This window comes from Nicotiana tabacum, chromosome 1 (genome assembly GCF_000715075.1).
Source record: "Nicotiana tabacum cultivar K326 chromosome 1, ASM71507v2, whole genome shotgun sequence".
Taxonomy (NCBI): domain Eukaryota; kingdom Viridiplantae; phylum Streptophyta; class Magnoliopsida; order Solanales; family Solanaceae; genus Nicotiana; species Nicotiana tabacum.
Genome location: NC_134080.1, coordinates 40,233,153 through 40,258,727, shown reverse-complemented (window position 1 = coordinate 40,258,727; position 25,575 = coordinate 40,233,153). Strand labels below are relative to the sequence as shown.

The window sequence follows — 25,575 nt, the reverse complement described above, 5'->3', positions numbered from 1 at the left end:
ATCCAACATTCATTTTTGAGAGATTTAAGCAACGAAATAGTCGAAAGCTTTCAACTAGACCAATCAAAATAAAGTATCGATTATATCAGTAGAAACAAAGAGAAAAGGGACCTTTGTATAGATAGATCTCAACTCGAATTACAGTAGCTTGTCAATTCTGGACCGGAACTTTCGCCGGAACTCAACGGACCTCCAAATTCGCCGAAAATATGCGCGAAAGGGTTGTTTGGAGCTGTGATTAGGCTAAAACAAAAGAAGGAGCAGCGACACAATTTTGATCTTTTTTGGTCGAAGAAAGCAATAGAGCTCTTTTTTTCTTGGAAGATGGATAAAAAAAGATTGGAAAAATGGCTACTGCTCACTTCAACGAGAGCCTTTTCATTAAAGGAGAGGCTTATGGATTGGAGATCTATGGAGCTTAAAGGCTGATTTTTTCAGCTTTTCTGTGGAGCTTGAAATTGCAGAAGCAAGAATGTTTTTTTTTCTTTTGCTTTTTTCCTTTTTTTTTTTGTGTGTGTCGTGTGTTATAAGTAGAGATTAGGTGATGAAAGAGTGGGGAATATAGGTGGGGAACATGAGTGGAGAGAGTGTGAGAAGTGGGTAGTAAGCGGAGAAAGTGGGGGAAGTGGGAAGTGGGAAGTGAGTGTGAGAATAAATTCAAACATGGTAAAAAATTAGGTAATCACAACGGGTTAATTTGTGGAGGACACATGAGAGTGAAGGACTGATTATTTTTGGATAAAAAATAGAATTTATGCCAAGTGACGACGTTCCATTGACTTCTATATTTTTTCAAATTCTTTTCCTTTTAAAGATTACTAGCAAATTTTAAAAGCAACTAAAGAAAAAGTTACGAAATTATTAGCAAACGAAAGAAAATTGACCTTGTACCAAGTACCTACTGGTATTAGAGCATACAACATGTCACTCCAACTTCATAAACCCAATTCGAACTTCTATTCAAACTTAAGGTATTAGATTGCACTTTTCAAAAGCTGTTAAGGGCTTCTCTGCCTTTTCTCTTTTTACACTTCAGTCCACAGTTTTTCATCACTGTTTCTCCTTTGGCTATTCCGTCTTTTATACCTGTCAACGATTCTAACTCTATTTTCATCCTCCTTGCTCTCGCTGAGCAGAAATTGATATTTCCAATGGCAGTGATGCATAAGTCGATGACAATCTTGCTCTCGCTAATCTCACTTCTTTCTTTATGCTCCTTACTTCCCTCCTCACTCGCGATCGCATCCGGGTACTCTTTTTTCACACACGTATTTTCATACAAAAACCCAGTTTTTATCTGTTTCAAATCTGAGTTTTTGGTTCGCTATATCAAAGGCGGATCTTATAATATAATTATATAATCTATAAAGTTTTCTCTACTATATAATTATCCGTGGAAAAGATAAATATTCAATTGTTTTAAGCTTGGTCTTTTATTGTTGCTTTGATTGTTTTGGCAGGAGCAGTGATGGTTATACTATTAATGGTCGCGTCAAAATTCCTGGTATGTATTTATTTAATTTTGCCTATTCCTCTTTTGATTTAGTTATATAGAAGAACTCAGTTGCAAAATTTTGATTTTTCTACTTGGTTTGTAGATTTACAAGGTTGTATTAGTGAAATAATTGGGGAAAAACTTGTTGGAGCTTAGCATTCTTATTTTAATGCTTAAGCTAACTTAGATATCTACTTTTTAGGCGGAATCTAAGTTGTCAGTGAAATTCTGGTTTTGGGACTATTTATTGGGATAGATTGCCATTAAACTAGAAATACTGAGAGTTCAGTAGTGCGTAAAGCAGAAACTTGCTGTTTCTCAAAAATAAGACCAAAAATAGCCGTGTTCTTTTATTCTCAGATGGTGACGAAGGAACAATATTGAGCGCTAGTTCTAATCCAGACCACCATTGCTGCGGTTGATGCTGCTTGTCGCCCCTGTATCGTAGTTTTGCCTTAGTTTCATTTTGTTTGACCTAATTTGAGTGGCGAGATAGTTGAAGTTATGTCTTGAGAGAAGTGAGCCAAAAGTATAATAAATGTTAACATCTGATAACTTGAGATTTTATATAATTAAAATTGGATTGAGTTTTATTCTTTGAACCAATATTATTCTCTGAATGTTGACATGGAAAAGAGAATAGGATTGTGGTTTGGCCACAGTAAGAAGTAAGACGTCCATTTGGCTTGAATGGAGTATATTTTTTGTGACATGTTCCAATTTTTATTAGTTTTTCAATGTTTTGTTCTGTCATTTTCGATTACAGTGCTACAATTCTCTTTATGTTGTATTGAACACCTTTGACGAGCACAAAACACAACACAAAATTAATGCTCGCTAGTCAAAGATAGTATAATTTAATTATTGTCTCCACAAGGATTGGATTTAAACATTGATCAAGTAATTTCTAGCTTAACACTATTTAGGATGATCAAAACTTGATTTATAATAATTATAAACTACGAGTAACTACTAAAGTAAAGAATTGCCGATTGACTGCAACAAACTAGAGATTAGCAAAGTTGGTTTCTTATCAATGTGAGGAACAAGGGTTTTGACGTGGTAGGTGCAAGGTTGTTATTTTGGATATGGTACTGTTATATTTCACTTTTGAGGTTCTATCGATTCTCACGAATTCAATAGGTGATTAGTTTATACTTCCGATTCAGACTCCTCTCTCGATTAAATCTTAATCTTTCAAATAAACTAATGTAAAGTGCAGTGAAACTTGCAAGAATGTATTGGTAAGAATGGTCTAAGAGAAACTTCTCTCGAATATTTCTCAATCTTAATTTAAGAGGTAGATCACAAAGCTCTTTCGATTATTTTAAAGAAGTACCAAAATAAATTAAGACATGCGTTGCTACAACATTCAATATTATGCTCCTCTTTCGATTAAACAAGAGATAATGAATAAAATCACCACTAGAGTTAAAGCTCTTACAAGAAATTCAAGCAATTAAGCAGCAATCAAATCCATAAACAACAACCAAGTCGTCAAATCACGTCAAACCCTAAGGTAAACTACTCCATAATTATGGAGGAAATCATCACAAAAAGAGTTAAAGAATTAGAAAGCATCGATCTAACGTTACAATCCAAACTCCCATATTGAATTGGTGGAAAGATAATGAAATCCCGTGTCTTGTAGTCTCCAATGCTCTCCCAAAGCTTCCAAGGTCAAAAGTCCCTTAAAAAATGTGTTTCCAGTGTATTTATACCAAGTAGGAACGAACCCGGACGAAACTACCCTCTTTGAGCCGAAGTGAAAAACTTACAAACTTTTTACACTTCATGCGTCGCACAGTGCTACGTAGGGTGCGTCGCATTAGTGCATTTTGCTCGGTTGTAAACTATCTGAACTTCGCTTGTCTGACAAAATTCTGTACTGATGCCACACACTATGCGTAGCACTAGCGTATTTTTCTGTCAGACCTAAAAACTACAAGTCTCTGAACTTATCAAATTTCTGACGCACATTTGCACTGATGTGTCGCACTGTGCTACGCATGGTGCGAAGCATTAGTACAAATGTCATAACCCTTGTGCTTTCTTCCAATTCTCGTATGCAACGCCGGTCTAATTCCTTGGTTTTTACTCAGACTTCAAAACTCCAATTATTCGATTTAGCTCCAGAACATCTTTTTAACTGGGAATCATCTCCTACAAAGCGTAAAACATGTAATAAGTGCAAATCACCGTCATTTAAGCCCAAACACGCTCAAAGTGCAATTATTAGAGTGCAGAATGCGGCTAAAACACGCGTTCCTAGCCTACCATCAACCTTGCACTAAAGTGTGCTTCAAATCCTTTTCTTGATATGTTATAGCTGTTAACGTGTCTACCTTCTTTTGCATGGTAGGCTTTAGCTTGAAAGGATCTGGTTTGGCAACTAAAGCATCAAATGTCAAAGTCCTACTCAATGGTGGTCAAAGTGTTACTTTCCTGAGACCTGATGGATATTTCTCATTGTATCCTTCTTCTATGTCCATGTATTTCTCAGCTTTGCTACGGAGGTCATTGTTGTTATTTTCGTTATTCCAATGATATTTAACTGATGCTGTCTCCAAAAGAAAGGGACTCCCCTATGCTGTTATTTTTACATTTGTTTGCCCACTATATGTTCTTTCTTTAGAGGTTTCTTGACATATATGAAATAATGGAATTAAGTTGTTTCTGTTTATGACAATCAACCAGAACCCGTTTGTACATCAAATTAACTGTTAAACTAGAATTTAATCTAATGTTCTTTATTTGCCTTCTTTCTGTTGTCTGTTATCTCTGTTTCGTCTATTGTTGGCCTGATATACCTAATATAAGAGCAAGAACAAATTGGTGGTATTTGGCAAAGAACAATATGTTGCTCTAATCGCGATAATAAGCTGACTTCACTTCCAAGCACTAGCTGTTGCAAACTTTACTGGAAAATGGTTTCCTTCTGTCTTTCTACTCTGTATGATGAACCAAGAGAGCAAGGTAGCAAGGCTATGTAACTGGATTTCCCCTTAAAGATAGTTTTACGAAATTACTTCTGCCTGGTATTTGGCTGTCTGATCAAGGAGATGATCAATGAAATAAACAAAGGTTCCTATTGAATGCTGGAAATTGGTGAAACCATTTTGCGGAGATCTGGAGCAAAAGGAGCCCATTCTTCTTTGGATATGTGGTGGAACTGAATGATCACTGAAATTAAGTCAGAGTACAATCAGGCTGACTAAGGTGGGAAGAGTGAAACTCAAAGCATGCATTGGTATGCAGATGGATTAGCTATAGCACTAGATGTTAAGATTAATTATATTATTTGGTATATGGCTTGTATATGGGGTTAGTCCCCAATTGTTAATAAAATTATTTACCTTATACAAAACTATTACATTATTTGGCAATAAGTTTCCTAGATTAATTCCATGAATAACTTGTGATCAATAAATTGGTGCATCATGTTGTTTGTCACATGCTTGCTGCTAGCCATATGTTTAAGCATTATCAGGTATTAGACCTTTTTATCTATTGTCTTTTATCGGCTCTCTTGTCGCTATCCTATGATGTTCGAGCCTTTTGATTTACTTCATATGCTGTCAATAAGTAATATTCGGTACCTTGAGGCTAACTGCTGAAACTCGGTGTATGCAAAGAGCAGGGGGGAGATTATGCTGTTATTTTTGTAATTCTTTGACTTTAGACTTCAAAAGCCATAATGTGCCAGCAGGGACGCATCTCATAGAAGTATCTGCAATTGGCTACTTCTTTTCTCCAGTGAGCTTCTCTTTCCATGATCTTTGCCTCATTCATCACCAATTCTTTGTCAAGGAGTTTTAGGATAATAACCTTCTTCTGGCCTTCAGGTCCGAGTTGATGTCAGTGCCAGAAACCCTGGAAAGGTTCAAGCTGCATTAACTGAGAATCGGAGGAGCCTGATTGAGCTGGTTTTGGAGCCACTGGGAGATGAGCAATATTATGAGGTCGGACTTTTTTCGTATCTCCTTTTTTTCCATTTTCCTCCTTTCTATTAGATTCCTAATTACTATGTGAATGTTTCTTGCAGATAAGGGAACCCTTCTCCGTTATGTCTCTGGTGAAAAGCCCAATGGGTCTGATGGTTGGATTCATGGTGGTTGTGATGTTTTTGATGCCAAAATTAGTAGAGAATATGGGTGAGTGTACTCTATGTTGTTCTTTTACCATTGTCAAAATTAAATTGCATTGACATCCAGTAAGGCGAAGACGAGCCTTGGCGCAACGGTAAAACGTGTGACCAGAAGGTCACCGGTTCAAGCTGCCACTATAGCCTCTTGTAGAAATATAAGGTAAGATTGCGTACATAAGACCGAATATGGTCCGGTCCTTCTTCGGACCTACGCATAGCGGAGCTTAGCGCACCGGGACTGCTCCTTTTTGGACATCCAGTAGGGGGCAAATCCACAATTCACTTCCAGTTTTCCATCCACAATGCTAGTTTGCTGTGTTTTTTGATGACTGCACTGTTATGTGGTTTCCTAACGGCTGGCGTCCCACAGTGATTATGATGTAAATCTATCTGTTTATCTACTGGCATCTGATCTTCTATTGAATTGGATTACAATAACAACAACAAACCCAATGTAATCCCACAAAGTAGAGTTTAGGGGTAGAGTGTACGCAGACAAGATAAAAGTAAAAGAAATAAACCTTATCCCTGCCTTGTGAAGGTAGAGAGGTTGTTTCTGATTGACCCCCCCCCCAGCTCAAGATAAAAGCAAAAGAAGCAGACACAAACGTAGTAACATCAACAAGATAAGGTGATACGGAGACAGGGTGATAGAATAATCTAAGCGAAAGGATCAAGATCAACATAAGGTAAAAGAAACCTACAAATATGCTATGTTGCTCGGACTCTCCGAAAATGTGGCCGGATACGTGTCGGATCCTCCAAAAGTAGTGCATTTTTAAAGGATCCTACACGGGTGCGGCTACATTTTTGAGAGTCCACGCAACCTCTACACCTACTAACTTTTTACCTTAATTCCCAACCTCTACACCTACCTATCAAGGGTCATGTCCTCAGTAAGCTGAAGGTGCACCACGTCATGCCTAATCACCTCTCCGCAATACTTCCTAGGCCTACCTCTACCTCTCTTCATGCCCACCATGGCCAACCTCTCGCACCTCCTCACCGAGGCATCTATACTCCTCTTCACATGCTTGTACCATCTGAGCCTAACTTCTCGCACCTTATACTCAACAGGAGCCATTCCCACCTTGTCTTGGATAACTTCATTCATAATATTGTCTTTCCTGGTATGCCACACATCCATCTCAGTATCCTCATTTTTGCTACTTTCATCTGTTGTACATAGGTGTTCTTGACTGGCCAACACTCTGCTCCATACAACATAGTTGGTCTAACCACTACTCTGTAAAACTTATCTTTGAGTCTTGGTGGTACCTTCTTATCACACAAAACCTCGGAAGCGAGCTTCCATATCATCCACCCCGCTCCGATCTGATGTGTGACATCCTCGTCTATCTCTCCATTACTAGAAATTGTAGATCCGTGGTACTTGAAACCCCTTTCTTGGGAATTACTTATGAATCTAGCCTCACTTCCACGTCCTCTTCCTCATTCTATTGAATTGGATTGTGAATCTAAATGAAGTATGAATCACACTAATCCATTTTCAACAGTCTACTATTAATTTAGGATGGAGATCCAAATTTAAAACAGAAAAGGTAGCCACATTTCCCTTTCGAAACATCAGCTCTTCATCCCTTATACAAAACCAATCTGGACCCCCTGTGCCTCGTAACATTTTGCTCTGTTTCTCTTTCTGTCTCTGAATTTTATTTATTTTATTGACTTACAATGACTTTCTAAATGCGTCAATTTACCTGCATTTGGATTTGTTTGTTGCATTTGGATTTGTTTGTTTGCCCATATTACCAACTGCGTGTTGTTTACTTGTTTATATATCTATCTAGTAGGTAGCACGTGCCTGTTATGTATCTCTGGATACCTGTGTTTGTAGTATATGTTTAAATCTATGGCATTTAGTATGCGTCTGATAGAATAACACATCTCAGTTCGCGAAAGAATTCCCTAGACTTATTTAAATTATTCTTTAGCCAGACCCCTCCTAGCTCATATTTAGAGTTTGTTGCTGGTTTACCCAGCTCTGGATATCCCAAACCTTGGAATCCAGCAGCTATTGTTCAGTGAAGGAAAAAACTTTTTCTGATTATGTATATGCTTCAGGGTTCTGCTTGAAAAGTAGGCTCATTAAGGGTGACGGCATTGAGATTTCGTCTCTGTCTCTCTCTCTCTCTCTCTCTCTCTCTCTCTCTCTCACACACACACACACACCCCTTTTATCTTTTGGTTCTCCAGTAAGTGATGCCTTTAAGGTTCTTCTAGTACGACTTTTGCTCAATATGAGATGTGATGAAACTAGAGTTTAGTATCATGTGAACAGAACGAAATTAAAGGAACAAGGAGACATGTAAAAGGCGGTCATGGAGGCAGATAAACGGGAGATAAAGTAAAAAGCACTATACCTATTTCTTTTCGGTCAAATGTTTTCTCAATTTAAAAATTTGTCCATCTATTATCATGCTTAAAAGGTGGATGAATTTTATTTATGTTCATAATTCATCTCTTTCGATCCAACTCTCTTAATCTGTTTTGATCGGTGGAAATCTATCCAATTGGTATGCACTGTTTGCAGTATATTGATGCACTAAGACCTAGACGTTTCTTTTGGCGAACCTATAATGTCTTTCCTACTCACACTTTCGACCTTCTGAATCAGCAAAAAACTCGTAGGTGTCGTTCAGCCACCAGATGTCATTGTTACCACATCAAGGCCTATAAATGACTGAATACCTCTTTTTTACCAATCCACCACTAACTGTTGTATCATAGTTATACTTCTGTGCAGCCGAAAAAGTAGAGTGACTGATATGTGCAGGAAACATTTCCGGAAGTTGCTTTATATTTTGATACTTGCGTAGTTCCCGATCCATTCTCAGAGAAGACTGACAACATGTGAAGTGTCTTTGGTTACTCTGCTGATTACACTTGTTTTATGTGGCAGATCCCGAAGAAATTAGAAAAGCACAAGAGGAAATGAGAAGCCAAGGAGTCCCTAGTCTTTCAAGCTTGTTACCTGGGGCCCAAAGGAGCAACTAGTGACTGCATTAAGAACATTGAAGATTTTACGTTGATACAAAGGGGAATTCATCTGCTGCCATTTTATGGAAAAGTTGAAATGATGTAAAATTCTAGTTCCAATGATTTATCTCATGCTGCTGCAAGTATTTATTGACCATAATTAGTTCAATTGTTAATCTTAAAGACCCTTTGTTTCCTCTGGTTAGAGACCAGTATATTTTTTAGTCAGTTTTATTAGGTTTTGATGTGGATTACACCAAGAAGTTTTGAGTATTGGTAGGTGTATGGTGTCTTTAAAACAGCCTTGGATTTAATACCATGTATCAAGTCCTGATTTCATTGTATGTTTGAAGTATTAGTATCTTTAAAAATGCTTATGCTGAGCTCTAGCTTTCTAGTTGTCCTTGGCATGCAATTTGGATACATGGTGGGAATAATAGATCTCAATAAACTTGAGTTTTAAAGTAGATTGTTCTGAAAAATGTTGTAATAATTGGCGGGGCTTCATACTTGTGCTGACGAGAGATAGCAGGTATTCCGTGGAATATTTGAAGTGTAAACAAGCTGATCGAGCATAAAGGTTGGGCAAATGCAATTGGGGAGGGGTATGCCGTAGAGGGAAGGGGAAATGTTACAACGATCAAGTTAGAATATCAGTTAGTTTGTGGAAAAGCTATATAAATTTTTTATTTTTTTGGCTTCAAATTATGTATAAGTAACTGAAATGGAATGGAATGGAATGGAAAAAGACTTAAACTACTACTAGTTGATTAAATATGCAGATTATATACATTACATCAAGGTTTCATTTCAAAAGTAAGTGATGATTATACAAAACTAGTGAACTTACCGCGCTTCGCGCGGTCATAAAAGATCATATTATATTCATGTATGGAATGATCTTTTACTAATATTCAAATGTTTAACAAAATTTAAAAAATAGATTGTGAAGAGCTAATTTAAAACTTTCTAGTTCTTTCATATCACGTATGTTTAACAAAGGGAAGGATGAAGATAAAGGAGATCAAGTTATTATTTTTTTCATTCGCATAAAGGATTCATAGTTTACTTTCTTAGTTGTTTGGTACAAGTGCAAAAGAAGTAAAAGAAACATGCTTTTTCCTCTTTATCTAATTTAAAAGTGATATAAAGAATTTAATTGAATATATATAGGAATTTCTCTTATACTTTTCTTGTCTTTTGCTTCCCAAAGGAAATAAGCCTTTGATTAGGTATCATCCTTTTTTTTTACCTCAACAAAAGATAGTTTCAATTCATGTATCTTTATGTTCTTTAATAAAAATTTATTTTAAGCAAACTCTGATTTTAGTTATATCTCTTAATTTTAAGGTCTTGATTTTTGTGATTAGATTAATTCTTTAGTATTTAATAGCAATCAAAATTTGTTCACAAAGAATAGCTTTTGAGTACGTTCTTGATATTTCACTTGTCTATTCAAAGATAATTTATTCAAATTCTCATAAAAATTCTTTCTAAATATTTTTAGAAAGTTTACCAACAAAATACTTTTAAAAAGCAGTTGAAACGCTATTTGTGTCAAAATAGTACTTGAGAAAGTGAAACAAATATTGGCATCTGTTAGTTTAAGATAATTCTTCATCCTTGTTCTTAAAATTTTCAAACACTTACAAAAATATTCTCAAACGGTAATGTATAAAATAAATGTTATCGTGTATTTTTGGTACTCATGTTAGTTTTAAAATACTTTGTACCTATTTTCTTGCTCCTTGTTCTAATGTTCCCTTTGGTGCTTCATTTTCTTCTCATTTTTCATGTCTTCCTTTTCCTTTTTTCTTTATTTCCTTCCTTCTAACTTTTTCTTACCCGGGACTTATTCAACAAAAATCGTTACCCTAAATATAGGCAAAATCCCTTTTCCTCCTGGACATGGACCAGCATCTTAAAAAAATTCCTTATCTCATAAAATTCATCTATACCAATCACATTTTTTACCGTCTTCCATAAATAAAACATATAAAAGAAACAAAAGAAGAGAAAAAAGAGTAGAGTATTAAACTATAGAGAGGAAAGTGTAATACTCCACTTCGATCAGTTCCATCAAAATATTAAGTGAGTTTTCTTCTTGAACTCGCTCATGATATTTTTGTCTTCAAGACGCTATTTTTTTACCTGTTGTTTCATTAGTATTTATATATAATCACTGAAGGTTCCTGCACAATGAGATCATCGAAAAAAAAAAGAATAAATAAAATTCTTTCAAAGATAAAGTGATGGTATGAATGTAAAATATTTCTTACCTCTAGAACATCAATCAAGTTAAAACCCCAAATTTCAAGCGAAAATCTAAAAATTATTTTTTAAAGAACATCAACAAATAAACTACACATAGAATTGATAGATTTAAAGAAAATAAAGAAATAAGGCATATTATCACTCTCAACATGAATTTTTTTTTATTTAACAGAATAACATTAAAATAAGAAAAGATCTATTTTTAGGGAATATAGTTCCTTCCGGTGAAACCATACTACACTTCAATATCCAATATTAACGGAAACTTAATCAATGCATGTTTAAGTGACGCTTAGTAGAAATAGATGAGACTAACAAAGGGTTAATGATTAGAAAAACTTGTGTTATCGCAGGGAATTGACAACAACAACAACGACCCAGTATAATCCCATAAATGGGGTCTGGGGAGGATAATATGTACGCAGAACTTATTCGAGAGACTGTTTCGAGAAGACCCTCGGCTCAAGAAAGCAACAAGAGACGATATATTAGTACCACCAATAGACTCATAATAAAATAACAGCAATATAAGAGATACAAAATACGGAATACGAAATACGAAATAGATGGATGGTATAGTAAAAACCAGCAGATAAAGCCCTGCATCAGTAGACGACCAATAGCATCCTCAGACTAACTCCTAACTAGCTAGTCTCACTCTATTGTGTTGTTGAAATATTTAGAACTTTTCCCTAACCTACAACCTTAATGCTCGACCTCCACAATTCCCTGTCAAGGGCCATGTCCTCAGTAATCCTAAGTCACGCCATGTCCTGTCTGATCACCTCTCCCCAATACTTCTTAGGCCGCCCTCTACCTCTCCTCGTGCCCACCACAGCCAGTCGTTCACACCTCCTCACTGGTGCATCAGTGCTCCTCCTCTGAATGTGCCCGAACCATCTGAGTCTTGCTTCCCGCATCTTGTCCTCCATGGAGGCCACGCCCATCTTCTCTTGAATATCTTCATTCCTAATCTTATCCATCCTTGTATGCCCGCACATCTACCTCAACATCCTCATCTCTGCTACTTTCATCTTCTGGATGTGTGAGTTCTTAACCGGCCAATACTCAGTCCCATACAACATGGCAGGCCTAATCACTCCTCTATAAAACTTACCTTTTAGTAACGGTGACACTTTCTTGTTACACAGGACTCCGGACGCTAACCTCCACTTCATCCACCCCACTCCTATACGGTGTATGACATCCTCATCGATCTCCCCGATCCCCTGAATAACCGATCCAAGGTACTTGAAACTACCCCTCTTGGGAATGACTTGAGAGTCAAGCCTCACTTCCACTCCCGTTTCTGTCGGCTCAACCCCAAATTTGCACTCGAGGTATTCCGTCTTCGTCCTGCTCAACTTGAAACCTTTAGACTCAAGAGCATGTCTCCAAACCTCTAGCCTCTCGTTGACGCCGCCTCGTGTCTCGTCAATTAGAATAATGTCATCAGCAAATAGCATGCACCATGATACCTCCCCTTGAATATGATGAGTTAGTGCATCCATCACCAGGGCAAATAGGAATGGGCTGAGCGCAGACCCTTGGTGCAACCCCGTAACAACTGGAAAATGCTCGGAGTCGCCTCCTACTGTCCTAACCCGAGTCTTAGCTCCAACATACATGTCTTTAATCACCCTAATGTAGGCAACCAGGACCCCTTTATCCTCTAAGTAGCTTCATAAGACCTTCCTGTATTTTAATTAAGACTACCTTAATTTAAATCCGAAAGGATCATATATAGATATAGGAGCAATTCTAAATCTGGGCTTGAATCATGAAAACAATAAAAGAGAAAAGTACCATAACCCAAAAGACGAAATTACAAATGGATATGAGAAAGAGACATAAGAACATATGAAATACCAGCTTGCTGAAGAATTCATTCCTGACCAGAAAGCTTTACGCACGCCTCATGCAAACATTCATGTGCCTTTTAATGAGAAAGCAACTAAATCAGCAGGAAAATCATTAGTTTCTGTTCACATAATTTAATCAAGAAGAAGAATTCTATATGGGAAAATTTACCAACTTGTTATGTCTGTTCTCGCTCACAACATTTAGTAGCCTTAATTTATTTGTGTGAATAAATAAATTTTTAGCATTTTATAATGAGAATAACCAAATGAAAGGGAAAAATAAAGCACAAAAACCAAAAAAGAAAAGGACATTCGGAGTAATAGCACACAAACCAACTATCATTATTGAATTTACCAAGTCTTCTTATTTTGGAATTTGGTCAAGGCACCATTGCCAACCTCTAGAACTACGTGAGAGAAAACGTGCATATTTGGAATATTATAAGATTGATAGACTATCAGAATCTAAACTTGCATTGAAATTAATAATTAATGCTATACACTCTAATAGATAGGTTTCCAAGCTAACCTCTAAGTTTGAGAGATATATTGTAGTCTACCTCTTGCTTCTTTCATGCGCAAAAGGAAGAAAAATAAATTATTAGTAGTATCTTGTTAGGTTGTGAAATAAAAGTATAAAACAAACAAATTCCATATCTGTTGAATAATCACATTAATGGATTCAGTGCCCTAGTATGAGCTAGGCTAAAGTTCTACTTGATAAATACCATTAATTTTATTGGGTGCATGTAATAAGCTTTTATTTCCAATTTAAGCCTAACTAACGATTGCCTGGATGCAACTTATAAGCTTGAAAAAAAATACCATCCAACCTTTTAGATCCTTATCACAATGCTAAAGGTTGTTTTTATAAATTTTTACTTTTATTAAGTTTGGTATAAATAATTACCACAAAAAGCACTCTTAGTGATTAATTTTCAAATTTAATTTATAAAATTTCACTTTCATTTGTCATTTGAATGAACAACTCTTAATCAGTTTGACCGGTACCAAATTTAAGTTTTGCCAAAAGAAAATATTTATATGTATATTTTTATAGAATAAAAAATCTCCTTAACAAATTAAAAACCACATGGAAAATCTTTCAACTGTGAAGCAACAGCTGATTTTTGGAAAGTTCCTACCTAAATTGAGAGGGGAAAAAAGCTCCTAAATTAATCTAGAAAAGGGGCAAAGTGAGAGAAGATAAAAATAGATGGGCTAAAGTGAACCTTAAACACAAAGTTTCTATTACTTCCCCGTCCATTGAAGTAACCGCTCTGCTAGAAAACTCCAAAACTCATTTTTCAAATCAATCAATCGATCGAAGTTCCAATTTCAAGAAGATTTATTCTTGAGATCTCCGTAATTTACACTGATTACTTTCCGAATCATCTAGAATATTCCACATCTAGGAATGCTCTCAATTTGATCGAGCGTTTTCGCTAAATTGTCTTCTCCAGTATTGTTTTCACAGAACACAAATTGGGAAGACATGGAGAGCATCTTGCCAACGACGTCGTTTTCGTCGTCGTCAAAATCGGAAAGGCGGTCAAAATCAAAGTCTAGTCAAACATCTAAACCTTCTCTAGTAATGGCATTAATCTCTTGCTTCGCTTGGTTATATGTCGCCGGAAGGTCCGCTTTTATGTTTTTTTTTTGTTTTTTTTGTTTTATTTATAGGCATATTCTCCAATGTGTTAATTTTGTTAAGTTATGCTTTGATTGATTTTTTATATGAAGTTTTATGTCTTGGGATTATTGTTTTTAGGTTATGGCAAGATGCAGAGTACAGAATGGTATTAGGTAGTCTCTTGAAGAAGAACTCAGAGCAGGTTTTGTTCTTCTTTTCTATACATAGTTTTATTTTGCACTCGATGATCTGGATTACGAGGTTAAAACATCTAATTTCTGGTGAATTTTGGATATATTTCACTTGATTTGTGAAATAAAGTTTACATTTTTATAAACTGCATTAAAATTACTGCAATTAGAATCTTTTGTAAACTTCTTAAAAAATAAAACAAATGTTTGAAAATTAACCATTTGACTCTCCAAAATTTAATAGTGTTATATAGATCAAGACATAAGGAGTTCTTTGTGCTACGAGAAATTTGGAAAGGAAAGCATGTGAACATTGTGAAATGTAAAGTGCTATTTCGATGTCCTAGTGAAAGATAATGCCCTATTGTTACTGAACTTGGAATGCTCTGGAAATTACACGATGATTGATAAAGGGCAATGTTTCCTAGACAGGAGAAGTTTTTCCTTACATGTTCAGGAGATGCTAATAATGGTCTGATCAGTGGCTCAAATATTGGATTATTGACTCAGTTATAATAGTGCCACGCCCACGGACAAGTCTATGCAGTAGTTTACTTGCAAATTGTGACCTGCTGGTTTTAAACTGCATATGCTAATGCTGGTTCACAATTTCAAATGGAGTTGGCTTCAACTCTTGTCTGAGATTCAAAGCATCTGATATTACTTACTTTAGCTAGTTCTTTAACCTGTTTCTTTCTTCCTAAATCCTAATATTGCATTGGATACATATGGCAGAGACCAAAGATGCTGACAGTTGAAGACAAGCTAATGGTTTTAGGATGCAAGTACGTTTTTCAGATTCCTTTTTTCTTTTGTCTTAACATAAATGCATATACGAGCATGTGCGGACAATTGCAATTGAGCTAATCTAGATATCCATATGTTTTCCAGGGATCTGGAGAGGAGAATAGTTGAAGTCGAAATGGAATTAACAGTGGCTAAGAGTCAAGGTTACCTCAAGAATCAGTTGAAGCAGAGTGGTTCATCTTCGGGCAAACAACTTCTGGCTGTTATAGGAATCTATACGGGATTCGGAGGTAGATTGAGGAGAAATGTGATCAGAGGGTCTTGGTTGCCAAATGGTCAGTCTCTACTCATTTTGTTTGGGGCATGAATTTTCTGTATTTCCTAATATGTGTAATGATCTCTCATTGATGTGTTATGATCTAAGTTCTTAGGGATTAATGTAACTGTGAAGCTGCCACACTGAAAGTAAAAATTCAGATTAGAACTTGTTAGCGGATTCAGTGTGTTCAAAATTTTCATAGCTTGTTATTGTGATATTAGTCCATTTTAGCTGGGCTTCCCGGAGAAGGAAGAGAAGACCCATCGCGTGGGACATTGCTCCCTTAGCTCTCATGTGGGTTATATGGAAGGAGAGAAATAGGATACTGTTTTAAGGGGTTGAGAATGATTATGTATATTTGAGGAATAGCCTCGTCTTAGTTTATTTTTGGTTCACCAATGAGGTCCCTACTTGTATATATGATTGGGTTGGGTGACTTTTGTCGAGAACCATACTTTATTGTAGGTTCTCTACTTCTTGAATAACTGCTTTTGTATAGGAATTTCCCCAACATCAATAAATTATTGACCTTACCAAATTAGTGATATTAGTCTATTTGATGTCTATCTGTGCACTGAAAATGTGCGCACAGTTCTATGCGTTCAGAACCCCCAATAAATGCCTTTTGATCAGTAGTGGAAGATGGTTTGACTGGCCGGGCAAAGATGGAAATGTTCTTATTTCAAGTCTTCAAGTGTAGTTATCTTTGTTTCAAACTTTCAATGACATGATATCATGATAGATCAGTGTTATTTAAAACCATTTCATTGCCTAAAGCGATGCAACGATATAAAGCAATGGGTAGTGTGCCCTTCAAACAATGACGCACAAAGTCGCTTCTTTGAATCTCAACTTTGAGGAGTTGGATTAACTTGGGCATCATTGTATACTGGATGCTGAAATTAGTCATTTTACATGAAGTGAAGTTCAATTTTTGTTGTCTAAATTCATCAATGTTCTTCACAGAAGCGTATCCTTCACATCTCGCTTTTCGCTTCAAGCCCCACACACTTTTTTGCGCTCTTCGCTTTTAAAATGCTGTGACGGATGGAGTTATTGGTCTAACTGACGCAAGTGGATTTTGAGCTAGAAACATTTGGATTGGCTGAAATTGGGGCATACTCTCTTTTGAAGCTGACGACAACAATTACTCCTTCCATTTCAATTTATATGACACACTTTCCTTATTAGTTCGTTCCAAAAAAAATTACACATTTCTATGTTTGGAAACAATTTAACTTTGAACTTTTCATTTTATCTATTTTACCCTTGATGAGAAGCTTTTATAGCCACAAAATTTATGGTCCCAAAACGTTTTTACCCTTTATCCTTTAAAAATCACAAGTTTCAAAAGTCTTTTTCCCCCCTAAACTTTGTGCCGAAACAAAGTGTATCATATAAATTGAAACAAAGAGAGTAATAATTATGAAAATATCTTGGCTGTGTTTATTTTCTTTTACGGCGAAACTTATCTTGGAGGCATGGTTTGGTTGCTCGCAAATTTCACATGTTACTAGATCAGTTATAGTTTGACTGCTAGTCTATTTGCTTTAAAACAGTTCTTGAAGTTTTCACCCGTTGATCAAAATATGATACAGAGCTTTCTGATGTTAGTTAGAAGTAACAAAACTTCTTTTTGGTTGAAAGATGTGTGTAGTTTCATGGTTACAAGTTCTGATTTGGCTGCCATAACCTTCGCAACATTGGTCAGATTTTTTATTTTAAAAAGGGAGAAGGGTTAAATTTGTCTTGTACTACCTAAAATTGAGTAACTTTGTCTCTGTTAGACTTTTGGTCTACTATTACCCCTCCCATTAGGAAAAGTCTAGTTTATGACTTTGTCACGACCCTAACCCCAAACCGGGTCGTGATGACACCTCTCATGATGACAAGGCCAGCCGACACTTTCCATTTTCCAATTATTGACAGATAAGCATTTAAGAACAGTCTAAACATGATAAGAATAAATTCGAAATAACCGATAATAACATAAATACGCGGAAGAATACCCATGCACAGCCCTAACCGGGATGTCACTAATCATGAGCATCTATAAGTCATAATACAATTCTGCTAAATCCATAACTAGTACAACTGTCTGAAAGGAAATTGAAGCGATAAAGGAGTAGAGACACGGGGCTGCGGACGTCAACAGCTACCTCGTAATCTCCGAAAGCCCGCCTGAAGCTGGAGGAATCAGCGTTCGGGAGCGGAACCAGCTACGCCTGAATCTGCACACAGGGTGTAGGGAGTAAAGTGAGTACTTCAACTCAGTGAGTAACAAATGTAAATAACAACTGAAAGCAAGAAAACACGTAAGGCACAAGGCATTCTATAATGAAGCAGTAAAATCAGTTAAAAACAGTAAACCAGTGAAAAGTCAAGTAAAATCCTCCTTCAACAAGTAAACAAGTAATTGACAGTTAGTTAAGGTAAAGTAAACAAATAGAAGTTCGCCCCTCGGGCACAATATACGGATCCGCCCCTCGGGCAACATCTCAGAACAATACCAGCCCCTCGGGCTTAAGTTCACATCACAATGGTACCCGCGCTTACTGGGGGTTGTGCAGACTCCTGGAGGGGCCCCTTACGGCCCAAGCGCAATAACAAGCCATCTCGTGGCATCAAAACTAGGCCCTCAGCCTCATATCAATCAAGTCACCTTGTGGCGTACATATCTCAGGCCCTCGTCCTCAAATCAGTATCAGTGTTTCCTCACAATGTAGGCCCCTGGCCTTAGTCAAAAATCATCACAAGCCTCTCGGCAATAGTAAAACAGTGTTTCTCAGCCCAAACATCATTTAAAATATCATTTAAGTCTTCAAAACTGAGTAAACATGGTTGAGTAGTTAAACACTCGAAATTAACATGACTGAGTTCAAGTATAAAGTTAAAACAGTGAGGGAATAGTACTAAAAATACCCGAAGGGTTCAAATAGTTGGCACGAAGCCCAAATATGGCATTCAACGGATCCGCCCCTCGGGCTCAAGCTCACATCACAACGGTAAAATCATCAACCGGGACGGATCAAGTCACAATCCCCAATAGTGCACGACCCCACGCTCGTCATCAAGCGTGTGTCTCGCCTCAACATAGCACTACGATGTGCAATCCGGGGTTTCAAACCCTCAGAGCATCATTTACAATCATTACTCACCTCGAACCGGCTAAATTTCTAGCTCGCGATGCCTTTGCCCTTCAAATCGGCCTCCACGCGCGTCGAATTTACCCAAAATCAGAACGAGGACGTCAAAATATGCTAAGGGAACGAAGCCCAAACGAAAACAATCAATAAAGGACACAAATCCCGAAATTACCAAAACCCGACCCCCGGGCCCATGTCTCAAAATTCAGAAATTTTTACATCAATAGATTCCTTATCTTCCCACGAGTTCATACATATCAAAAGTTCTCAAATCCAACCCCAAATGGTCCTCCAAATCCCCAATCAAAAGTCCAAATTTCCAAGCCCTAGTTCTTCAATTTTTAGCTTAATTTCCATAATTTTCTAGGTGGAATTCACATAATAATCGAGTTTTATGTCCAAGAATCTTACCTCCCAACAATTCCCCTTGAATCCCTCTTCAATCTCCTTCAAAAATCTCCCAAAATGACCAACTATGGAGGAAATAAACCCAATCCTCGCGGACAAGACGAGTTTAAAAACATTCTGCCCAGGTCTTATTTCCTTCTTCGCGAACGCGGTCAAACTCTCGCGTTCGCGAAGCACAATCTTACTTTGACCAATTTTTCCTCTATGCGAACGCGACATTGCCATCGCGAACGCGATGGTTCCTCAACCTTACCCTTCGCGAACGCACACCCTCTCTCGCGAACGCGAAGAACAAACACGACCTCAGACCAGCTGACCAAAAAGACCCTACGCGAACGCGGCTTACATCTCGCGAACGCAATGCACGAGCCTCCAGCCCTTCGCGAACGCGAAGGCTAAACTTCCACTGACCCCCCACTGACTCTTCGTGAACGTGAGGGTCCACTCGCGAACGCGAAGAGTAAAAGTCTGCAACAGCTGAACCTGCAACTTCTGCAATTTTTCCAACTTCAAAATGATCCGATTGACCACCCGAAACTCACCCGAGGCCCCTGGGACCTCAACCAAAGGCACCAACATATCCTAAAACCTTATTCAAACTTGTTCCAATCACCAAAACACCTCAAACAACATCAAATCACCGAAAACACATCGGATTCAAGCCAAACTTTCTAAAATCTTCCAAATTACGCTTTTGATCAAAACCCAACCAAACCACGTTCGAATGACCTGAAATTTTACACAGATATCCCAAATGACACAACGGAACTACTGCAACTCTCAGAATTCCATTCCGACCCCTATATCAAAAACTCGCCTATCGACCGGAAATCGCCAAAATATCAACTTCACCCATTCAAGCCTAAATCTACTCCGAATCTCCCAAACTCATTCCGATCACACTCCTAAGTTACAAATCACCTCCCGAAGCTAACCGAACCATCGGAATTCACTTCTGAGCCCTCTAACACATAAGTCAACATCCGGTTGACTTTTCCAACTTAAGCTCCCTCAAAAGAGACTAAGTGTCTCAAACCTTACTAAATTCCTTCCGGATTCGATCCGACCAACCCGATATCACATAACACAGATAAACAAAGCATAAAGAAGCAGAAAGGGGGAAAACGGAGCGGTAACTCATGAGACGACTGGCCGGGTCGTCACAGACCTTGACGCATATCGGAGCTTCTATGTGAGGGTACTTTTAAACCATAGTCAAAGGTTGACAAGTGAATATTGACCTTTTTCCTATACGCACGGAGTCCACGTATCTCCTGCTGTACCCCTCTTAATGGCAAGGGAAAATACAAGACTTTGGTAATGACAAGGGTATGAATGAACCAAAAGTGTAACATAGGGCAAAATTGAGCAATTTCAGATAGTATAAAGGCAACTTTGGACATTTTCTTTTTAAAATTCAGGTCTTGCTGGTGCATCTGACACATCTAATATTTTCTTTTCTTTGACAGTTGATGCTTTGTCGAAACTTGAAGAAAGAGGAGTGGTTGTGCGATTTGTAATTGGTCGGAGGTTTGTGCTGCATACTGAAAACTTGAAATATACATTTGAAATTTTAGTGGCTTTATTCATCTCTGGATGACTTGAACTTGGCAGTCCCAACCGTGGTGATAGCTTGGACCGCAATGTTAACGAGGAGAACCTAGCAACAAAAGATTTCTTGATTCTAGTAAGTTTGGTTATAGTCATTTTTGTCTGACCTATCTGTATTTTTTTGTGGCATAATTTGAGTTAGGCTCTATCCAAACCGTTGCTGTAAGGGCATGTTGGTTGCAAAAATGCATATTAATAATAATGATCATATGTTTAAATAATCGTTAGAGCTTAGCCTGCATGCATTCTCCTAATTTTCTGTTTACTTTGTTTCAACTCGTTCCATATGCAGCTTACGTTTGCTTATTTATATTTTTCCAATTATTTAAAAGGAAAGTCATGAGGAAGCTCAGGAGGAATTGCCCAAGAAAGCTAAATATTTCTTTAGTTCAGCAATACAAAATTGGGACGCAGAGTTTTATGTGAAAGTTGATGACAACATTGATGTTGACCTTGGTAAAATCCTTGCTTATCCGTCCTCTAGAATTATGATCTATGTGCCCTAGATTTGAGCTTTTTTAACATTCTATTTATCTTTATTCTGTCAGATGGGTTGATTGAGCTCCTTCAAAAACGGCGTGGTCAAAATAGTTCTTACATTGGATGCATGAAATCTGGAGAAGTAGTTGCAGAAGAGTAAGATTTTCATTCAGATTTAACTCAGCTTAAGATCATGTATACAAGCATTAATATTTCACCTTTTCCCTTCTCCAGGGGAAGGGCATGGTATGAGCCAGAATGGTGGAAATTCGGAGATGAGAAATCGTAAGTATTACTGAGTCCTAAGAAACTGATGCCTCCTTATTGTTGTATGAGTTACTTTGGCTTTTCTATAAGCTTATGCTTATATGTCCAAATGACTGATAAGTCTATTTATCGGTAATAAACCAGGTCTATATTCTCTCACATCTAAAAGTATGCATAGTAATTTTAGTTGTAAGATGATTTGGTTAGAATGCTTTTCACTTGGTTGACTTCGGTTGAATTAGTTCTTCAAGTGTCATGGATGCAGCTATCAAGCCTATGTACAAGGTTTTGCATATATTCTTTTAGTAAATGTTATCGATCTATCTTACTATGAAGTGGCATATCTGGAACTGCTTGTAAAAACCAACTCAATCTGTCCCTATTTATGTGATGCACTTTCCTTTTTAGTCTATATCAAAAAGAATGATACCTTATTATATTTAGAAATAATTTAATTTTAAACCTGTCATTTTACCCTTAATGAGATGATATATAGCCACACAAATATCTATTGTTTTAGACTACAAGTTTCAGAAGTCTTTCTTTCTTAAACTCCGTGCCTAGTCAAATTGCATCACATAAACTAGGAAGGAGGAGTAATTTATTATATCTTACGTCTAGTTAGATTAGTTTGTTGAAGAATTCCTCAATTGAAAAGGGTTAACATTAATTCGCTAATGTTTGCAGCATGTTAAGTTGCTTTTCAGTCACATTACTATTTGCATTTTCCTAAGTTATCGTGCATTTTCTGTGCTTTGGGGTATTTTTGGTGTGTGCGCATATGAGAGTGCTTGGATTTGTCTTTCCAAATGAAATTCTTAACTGATGGTTTGGGCCAAATTTTCAATTGTCCACGTTCTCGATGTACCTGGGTGAATTTCTTGGCCCGTCACTCTCTACTCTAGAATGACATGGATTTCTTTTCAGGTACTTCCGGCATGCAGCTGGTTCAGTTCTGGTGCTTTCCAAAAATTTGGCCCAGTATATTAACATAAACAGGTTAGCTATTGTTATTTGAAAAAAAAGGTTAGCCATACATGTATAACCTGTTCTGGTTTTGTCAGAAATAACTTGTTAGATGTACTATTTTAACCCTCTTACACCCACAGTGAAGGACATAAGATTTGCACCGGATTTCCAAACTATTGCTTTTTTCTCCCGTTTTAAAGGCCAATTTTATGGTAGTGGTTAGGTGGAGTTAACTGACATATATATGGCCTAGATAAGACTAATTCAACTTAAAAGGTGTATTTGACTTTAATTGAAGGTTCACTAGAATCTGGATGGAAATATTGGAATTACTCCACCAGCACAAGAAAAGTGAAATATACCCTTAAATTTAGCATTACTAACTGTCGATAATAGAAGACACCGGAAGAGGAATTTCAGGACCAAAAATCGTAGAAGGCCTAGCTAAGACCCTGAATATTTAATCATGCCAAAAAGATAGTGGAAGGGCTTAACCGTGACTTTTAAATAGCTTAAGAGCATTTGTTATCATTTGCTTTATTGAAATTCTTGGATAAGTTGTTCTTCCTCTTTTTTGATGTATTGCGTTGAAGAAACTGACATCACTGATTCTGGTCTTGTATCTGTTTCTAAGTGTGTTATTTTTCCGTTATGAAGTGCTTCCTTAAAGAGTTATGCGCATGAAGATACATCAATTGGATCATGGATGATGGGTCTTCAGACAACTTACATAGATGACAGCCGCCTATGCTGTAGCACCTCCGGACAAGGTAAACAGTTAAGTGTTATTTGTGCTGATTTTAACCAGGTTAAGTCCTTTGGCTTGTTTCACGTTCACTTTCTTTATTTGGTATGGCGATGATATGAGTAAGCTTAAAGAAAGAAGTGAGGATTCGGGCCTTGTTTGGGACTGGGCCGTAATTGTTGTTGTTGTTGTTGTTAAATCATTTGGCTTGTGATCCTTGGAGAGTATTCTTGATCAATGTTTTTTGTTGACGAGTGTGCATGAAACCCTAGATACAATTGAGGGAAATGGAGAAAAAATCACGAAAGCAGAAAGCGAGGAGCTCAACAACGACCATTTTTACTGTATAGGGATAGTAAAAGGATCCTATGAGAAGAAAGGACGGAAACCAAAATTATTCCTTTTCCCTTCTCTTTTATATATATATTCTCCTCTTTCTAAGTCAAGTGATTTTATGTTATTAAATGTTGATCTTCGTCTTCAGTGTGCTAACATCTCAGAACTCTCTTTTTTCCAGACAAAGTGTGCTCATTGGCTTGAACAGGAAAGATGTCATTCTGTCTCGTCTTGCTAGGACAACTATTCCATTCGCTTTTATTGGAGCATACCATAACTCGAAAATGGAAACATCCTGTTTCATCCCCAGGTACCATTGACATTCATGCTGACGTTATTCGGCTATTATATACGTGGAGTGAGCTAAATTCTTTTATAGGATATGTACACTACTATTGGACTAGAGAATGTACACCTCGGAGAACTTTAGTTTCATAAAGATGGAGATATTTGTGGATAGCTTTGACGAACTGATTAGCGTGATTCATAATTAGTGGAACATATTTGTTTCTTTTTGTCCTTCCCGTGATCATGTTCTTATATTAAGCTAATAGCTGGTCAACTGACCAAAAGTCACATGCTCCAAGTAGCATCCTTGCAGGAAAATTAGTTTCCTGAAAGATCTTTAAATACATAGAGACACATGTAAAGGTATTTACTAAGAATTACCTACTACTAGAGAAAGGAAATAGAATATACAACATAGGTTTATGCCATACTTTGTATGCAAATAAGCTGATTAAAGAATTTGATATTGTGCTTCTAAGGGAGGTCCGCATCAATGTGCAACATTACGTGTAATGAGCTTCAGAGTTTGGTAAAATCTAAAGTGGTAGCAACATGTTTGAAAAAGGTGATATGTCAGAAAGAGACTTCTCGCGGTTGGAAACATGGGCGTGAAACGAACATCCATCGCCACAAAAATGATGCTTTCCACTTGAAAATCATCAGCAACTATAATAATCCGGTTGGATCTAGTAAATCAAAACATCTACATTTATTTCCACTTTGATGACGCATACTCGCTGGCTTGGTGAAAAAGATGTTGCAATAGCATTCGTGGATGGAAGCAACGAAGTTTTGTACCAAGTGCAACTTTTTCATTACAAAGTTGGGAATCAGTAAACATACTGGGCAGATTTACGAGAAATGCAACCCCAAGATTTTAGTCTAATGCCAACAGCGTAGTACCTGATGTATGGATTAGACACACAACATAGATTCGAGGGTAAGCTTTCAGGATTTCTTGGTTATAGAAAAAATCGTAAATAATGCATTAATAAGTTCTGAAGGATTGGTTATATTTACTGTAATTTATCCTTCTTTATCAGACACTACGGTTTTTACTTTCTTTAACATTCTTTCTAAGTATAACGGAACATTTCGTTCTCTAGTCATAAATGGTTTCATATATATAGTAGAAAAAAATGGAATAAAGCTCCCGTCGTGTGTCCAATGGACCATTGAGAGAGGGGAAATCGTGGAAATCTGGTTTTAAAACAGATAAATTCCTTAAAAATAAAAACTCAGTGCATAAATAAGCATTAGCAAGCAGTTAGATTGCTATGCGTCAAGTTAATAGAGGGAAGAGATGTTGATTTCTTTTCTCGCGTTTAGCTCTTTCAATACAAAATCAGCAACTCCTAATTATTAAGGGACCAAAAGTGCCAAGTTTACTGTCAAAAAAGAAAAATTCAGCAAGATAATAGATTCCGGCTATAAAATCTACTGCGAAAATAAGAGGGAGGAAGTAGCCTGAAGCAGAAGCTAAGACAGAGGCAGAGTTTCAAGGTGAAAGAAGGTAAGGGAAAGCACACGTTCTATAGAACCCATGCCACAACTGAATGGTCCTTCCATCCGAGCAAAACAGTGTTGTACCATGTGCTAAATAAGTTGTACTTGAAATACCAAACTGCATACACATCAATCATAAATAAAAAGACCC

At 37.1% G+C, this 25,575-nt stretch overlaps 2 protein-coding genes across 4 annotated transcripts; both read left to right on the top strand.

The window, feature by feature from the left end:
• Window positions 1–1,032: 1,032 nt before the first annotated feature.
• On the top strand, window positions 1,033–9,025 carry LOC107794309 (ER membrane protein complex subunit 7 homolog). The gene is made up of 7 exons (XM_016616791.2): window positions 1,033–1,249; window positions 1,461–1,504; window positions 3,858–3,966; window positions 5,188–5,251; window positions 5,341–5,457; window positions 5,541–5,649; window positions 8,566–9,025. The coding sequence occupies exons 1-7, from the start codon at window positions 1,152–1,154 to the stop codon at window positions 8,658–8,660; spliced, it is 636 nt and encodes a 211-aa protein (XP_016472277.2). The 5' UTR covers window positions 1,033–1,151; the 3' UTR covers window positions 8,661–9,025.
• Window positions 9,026–14,092: 5,067 nt separating this feature from the next.
• LOC107794310 (hydroxyproline O-galactosyltransferase HPGT3) lies at window positions 14,093–24,980 on the top strand. 3 transcript variants are annotated; one of them, XR_012708004.1, is made up of 13 exons: window positions 14,093–14,416; window positions 14,550–14,613; window positions 15,338–15,387; window positions 15,494–15,684; window positions 20,692–20,752; window positions 20,837–20,909; window positions 21,166–21,289; window positions 21,382–21,469; window positions 21,548–21,598; window positions 22,508–22,579; window positions 23,207–23,319; window positions 23,812–23,940; window positions 24,398–24,980. XR_012708004.1 is itself a non-coding variant. In XM_016616792.2 (13 exons), the coding sequence occupies exons 1-13, from the start codon at window positions 14,274–14,276 to the stop codon at window positions 24,429–24,431; spliced, it is 1,200 nt and encodes a 399-aa protein (XP_016472278.1). In that variant the 5' UTR covers window positions 14,093–14,273; the 3' UTR covers window positions 24,432–24,980. The 3 variants fall into 3 exon arrangements, 2 of the variants coding, with proteins under 2 accessions (XP_016472278.1, XP_016472279.1); XM_016616792.2 differs by having other exon boundaries at window positions 23,207–23,326; XM_016616793.2 differs by lacking the exon at window positions 24,398–24,980 and having other exon boundaries at window positions 23,812–24,147.
• Window positions 24,981–25,575: the final 595 nt, after the last annotated feature.

What these genes read in the sequence shown, in the direction of transcription:
- LOC107794309 (XM_016616791.2), top strand. Translation starts at nt 1,152, where the DNA reads ATGGCAGTGATGCATAAGTCGATGACAATCTTGCTCTCGCTAATCTCA. An exon ending in TTGGCTACTTCTTTTCTCCA is followed by an intron (nt 5,252 to 5,340) that starts GTGAGCTTCTCT and finishes TCTGGCCTTCAG; the next exon opens with GTCCGAGTTGATGTCAGTGC. An exon ending in GAGATGAGCAATATTATGAG is followed by an intron (nt 5,458 to 5,540) that starts GTCGGACTTTTT and finishes TGTTTCTTGCAG; the next exon opens with ATAAGGGAACCCTTCTCCGT.
- LOC107794310 (XM_016616792.2), top strand. Translation starts at nt 14,274, where the DNA reads ATGGAGAGCATCTTGCCAACGACGTCGTTTTCGTCGTCGTCAAAATCG. An exon ending in CTAATGGTTTTAGGATGCAA is followed by an intron (nt 15,388 to 15,493) that starts GTACGTTTTTCA and finishes TATGTTTTCCAG; the next exon opens with GGATCTGGAGAGGAGAATAG. An exon ending in CGATTTGTAATTGGTCGGAG is followed by an intron (nt 20,753 to 20,836) that starts GTTTGTGCTGCA and finishes TGAACTTGGCAG; the next exon opens with TCCCAACCGTGGTGATAGCT.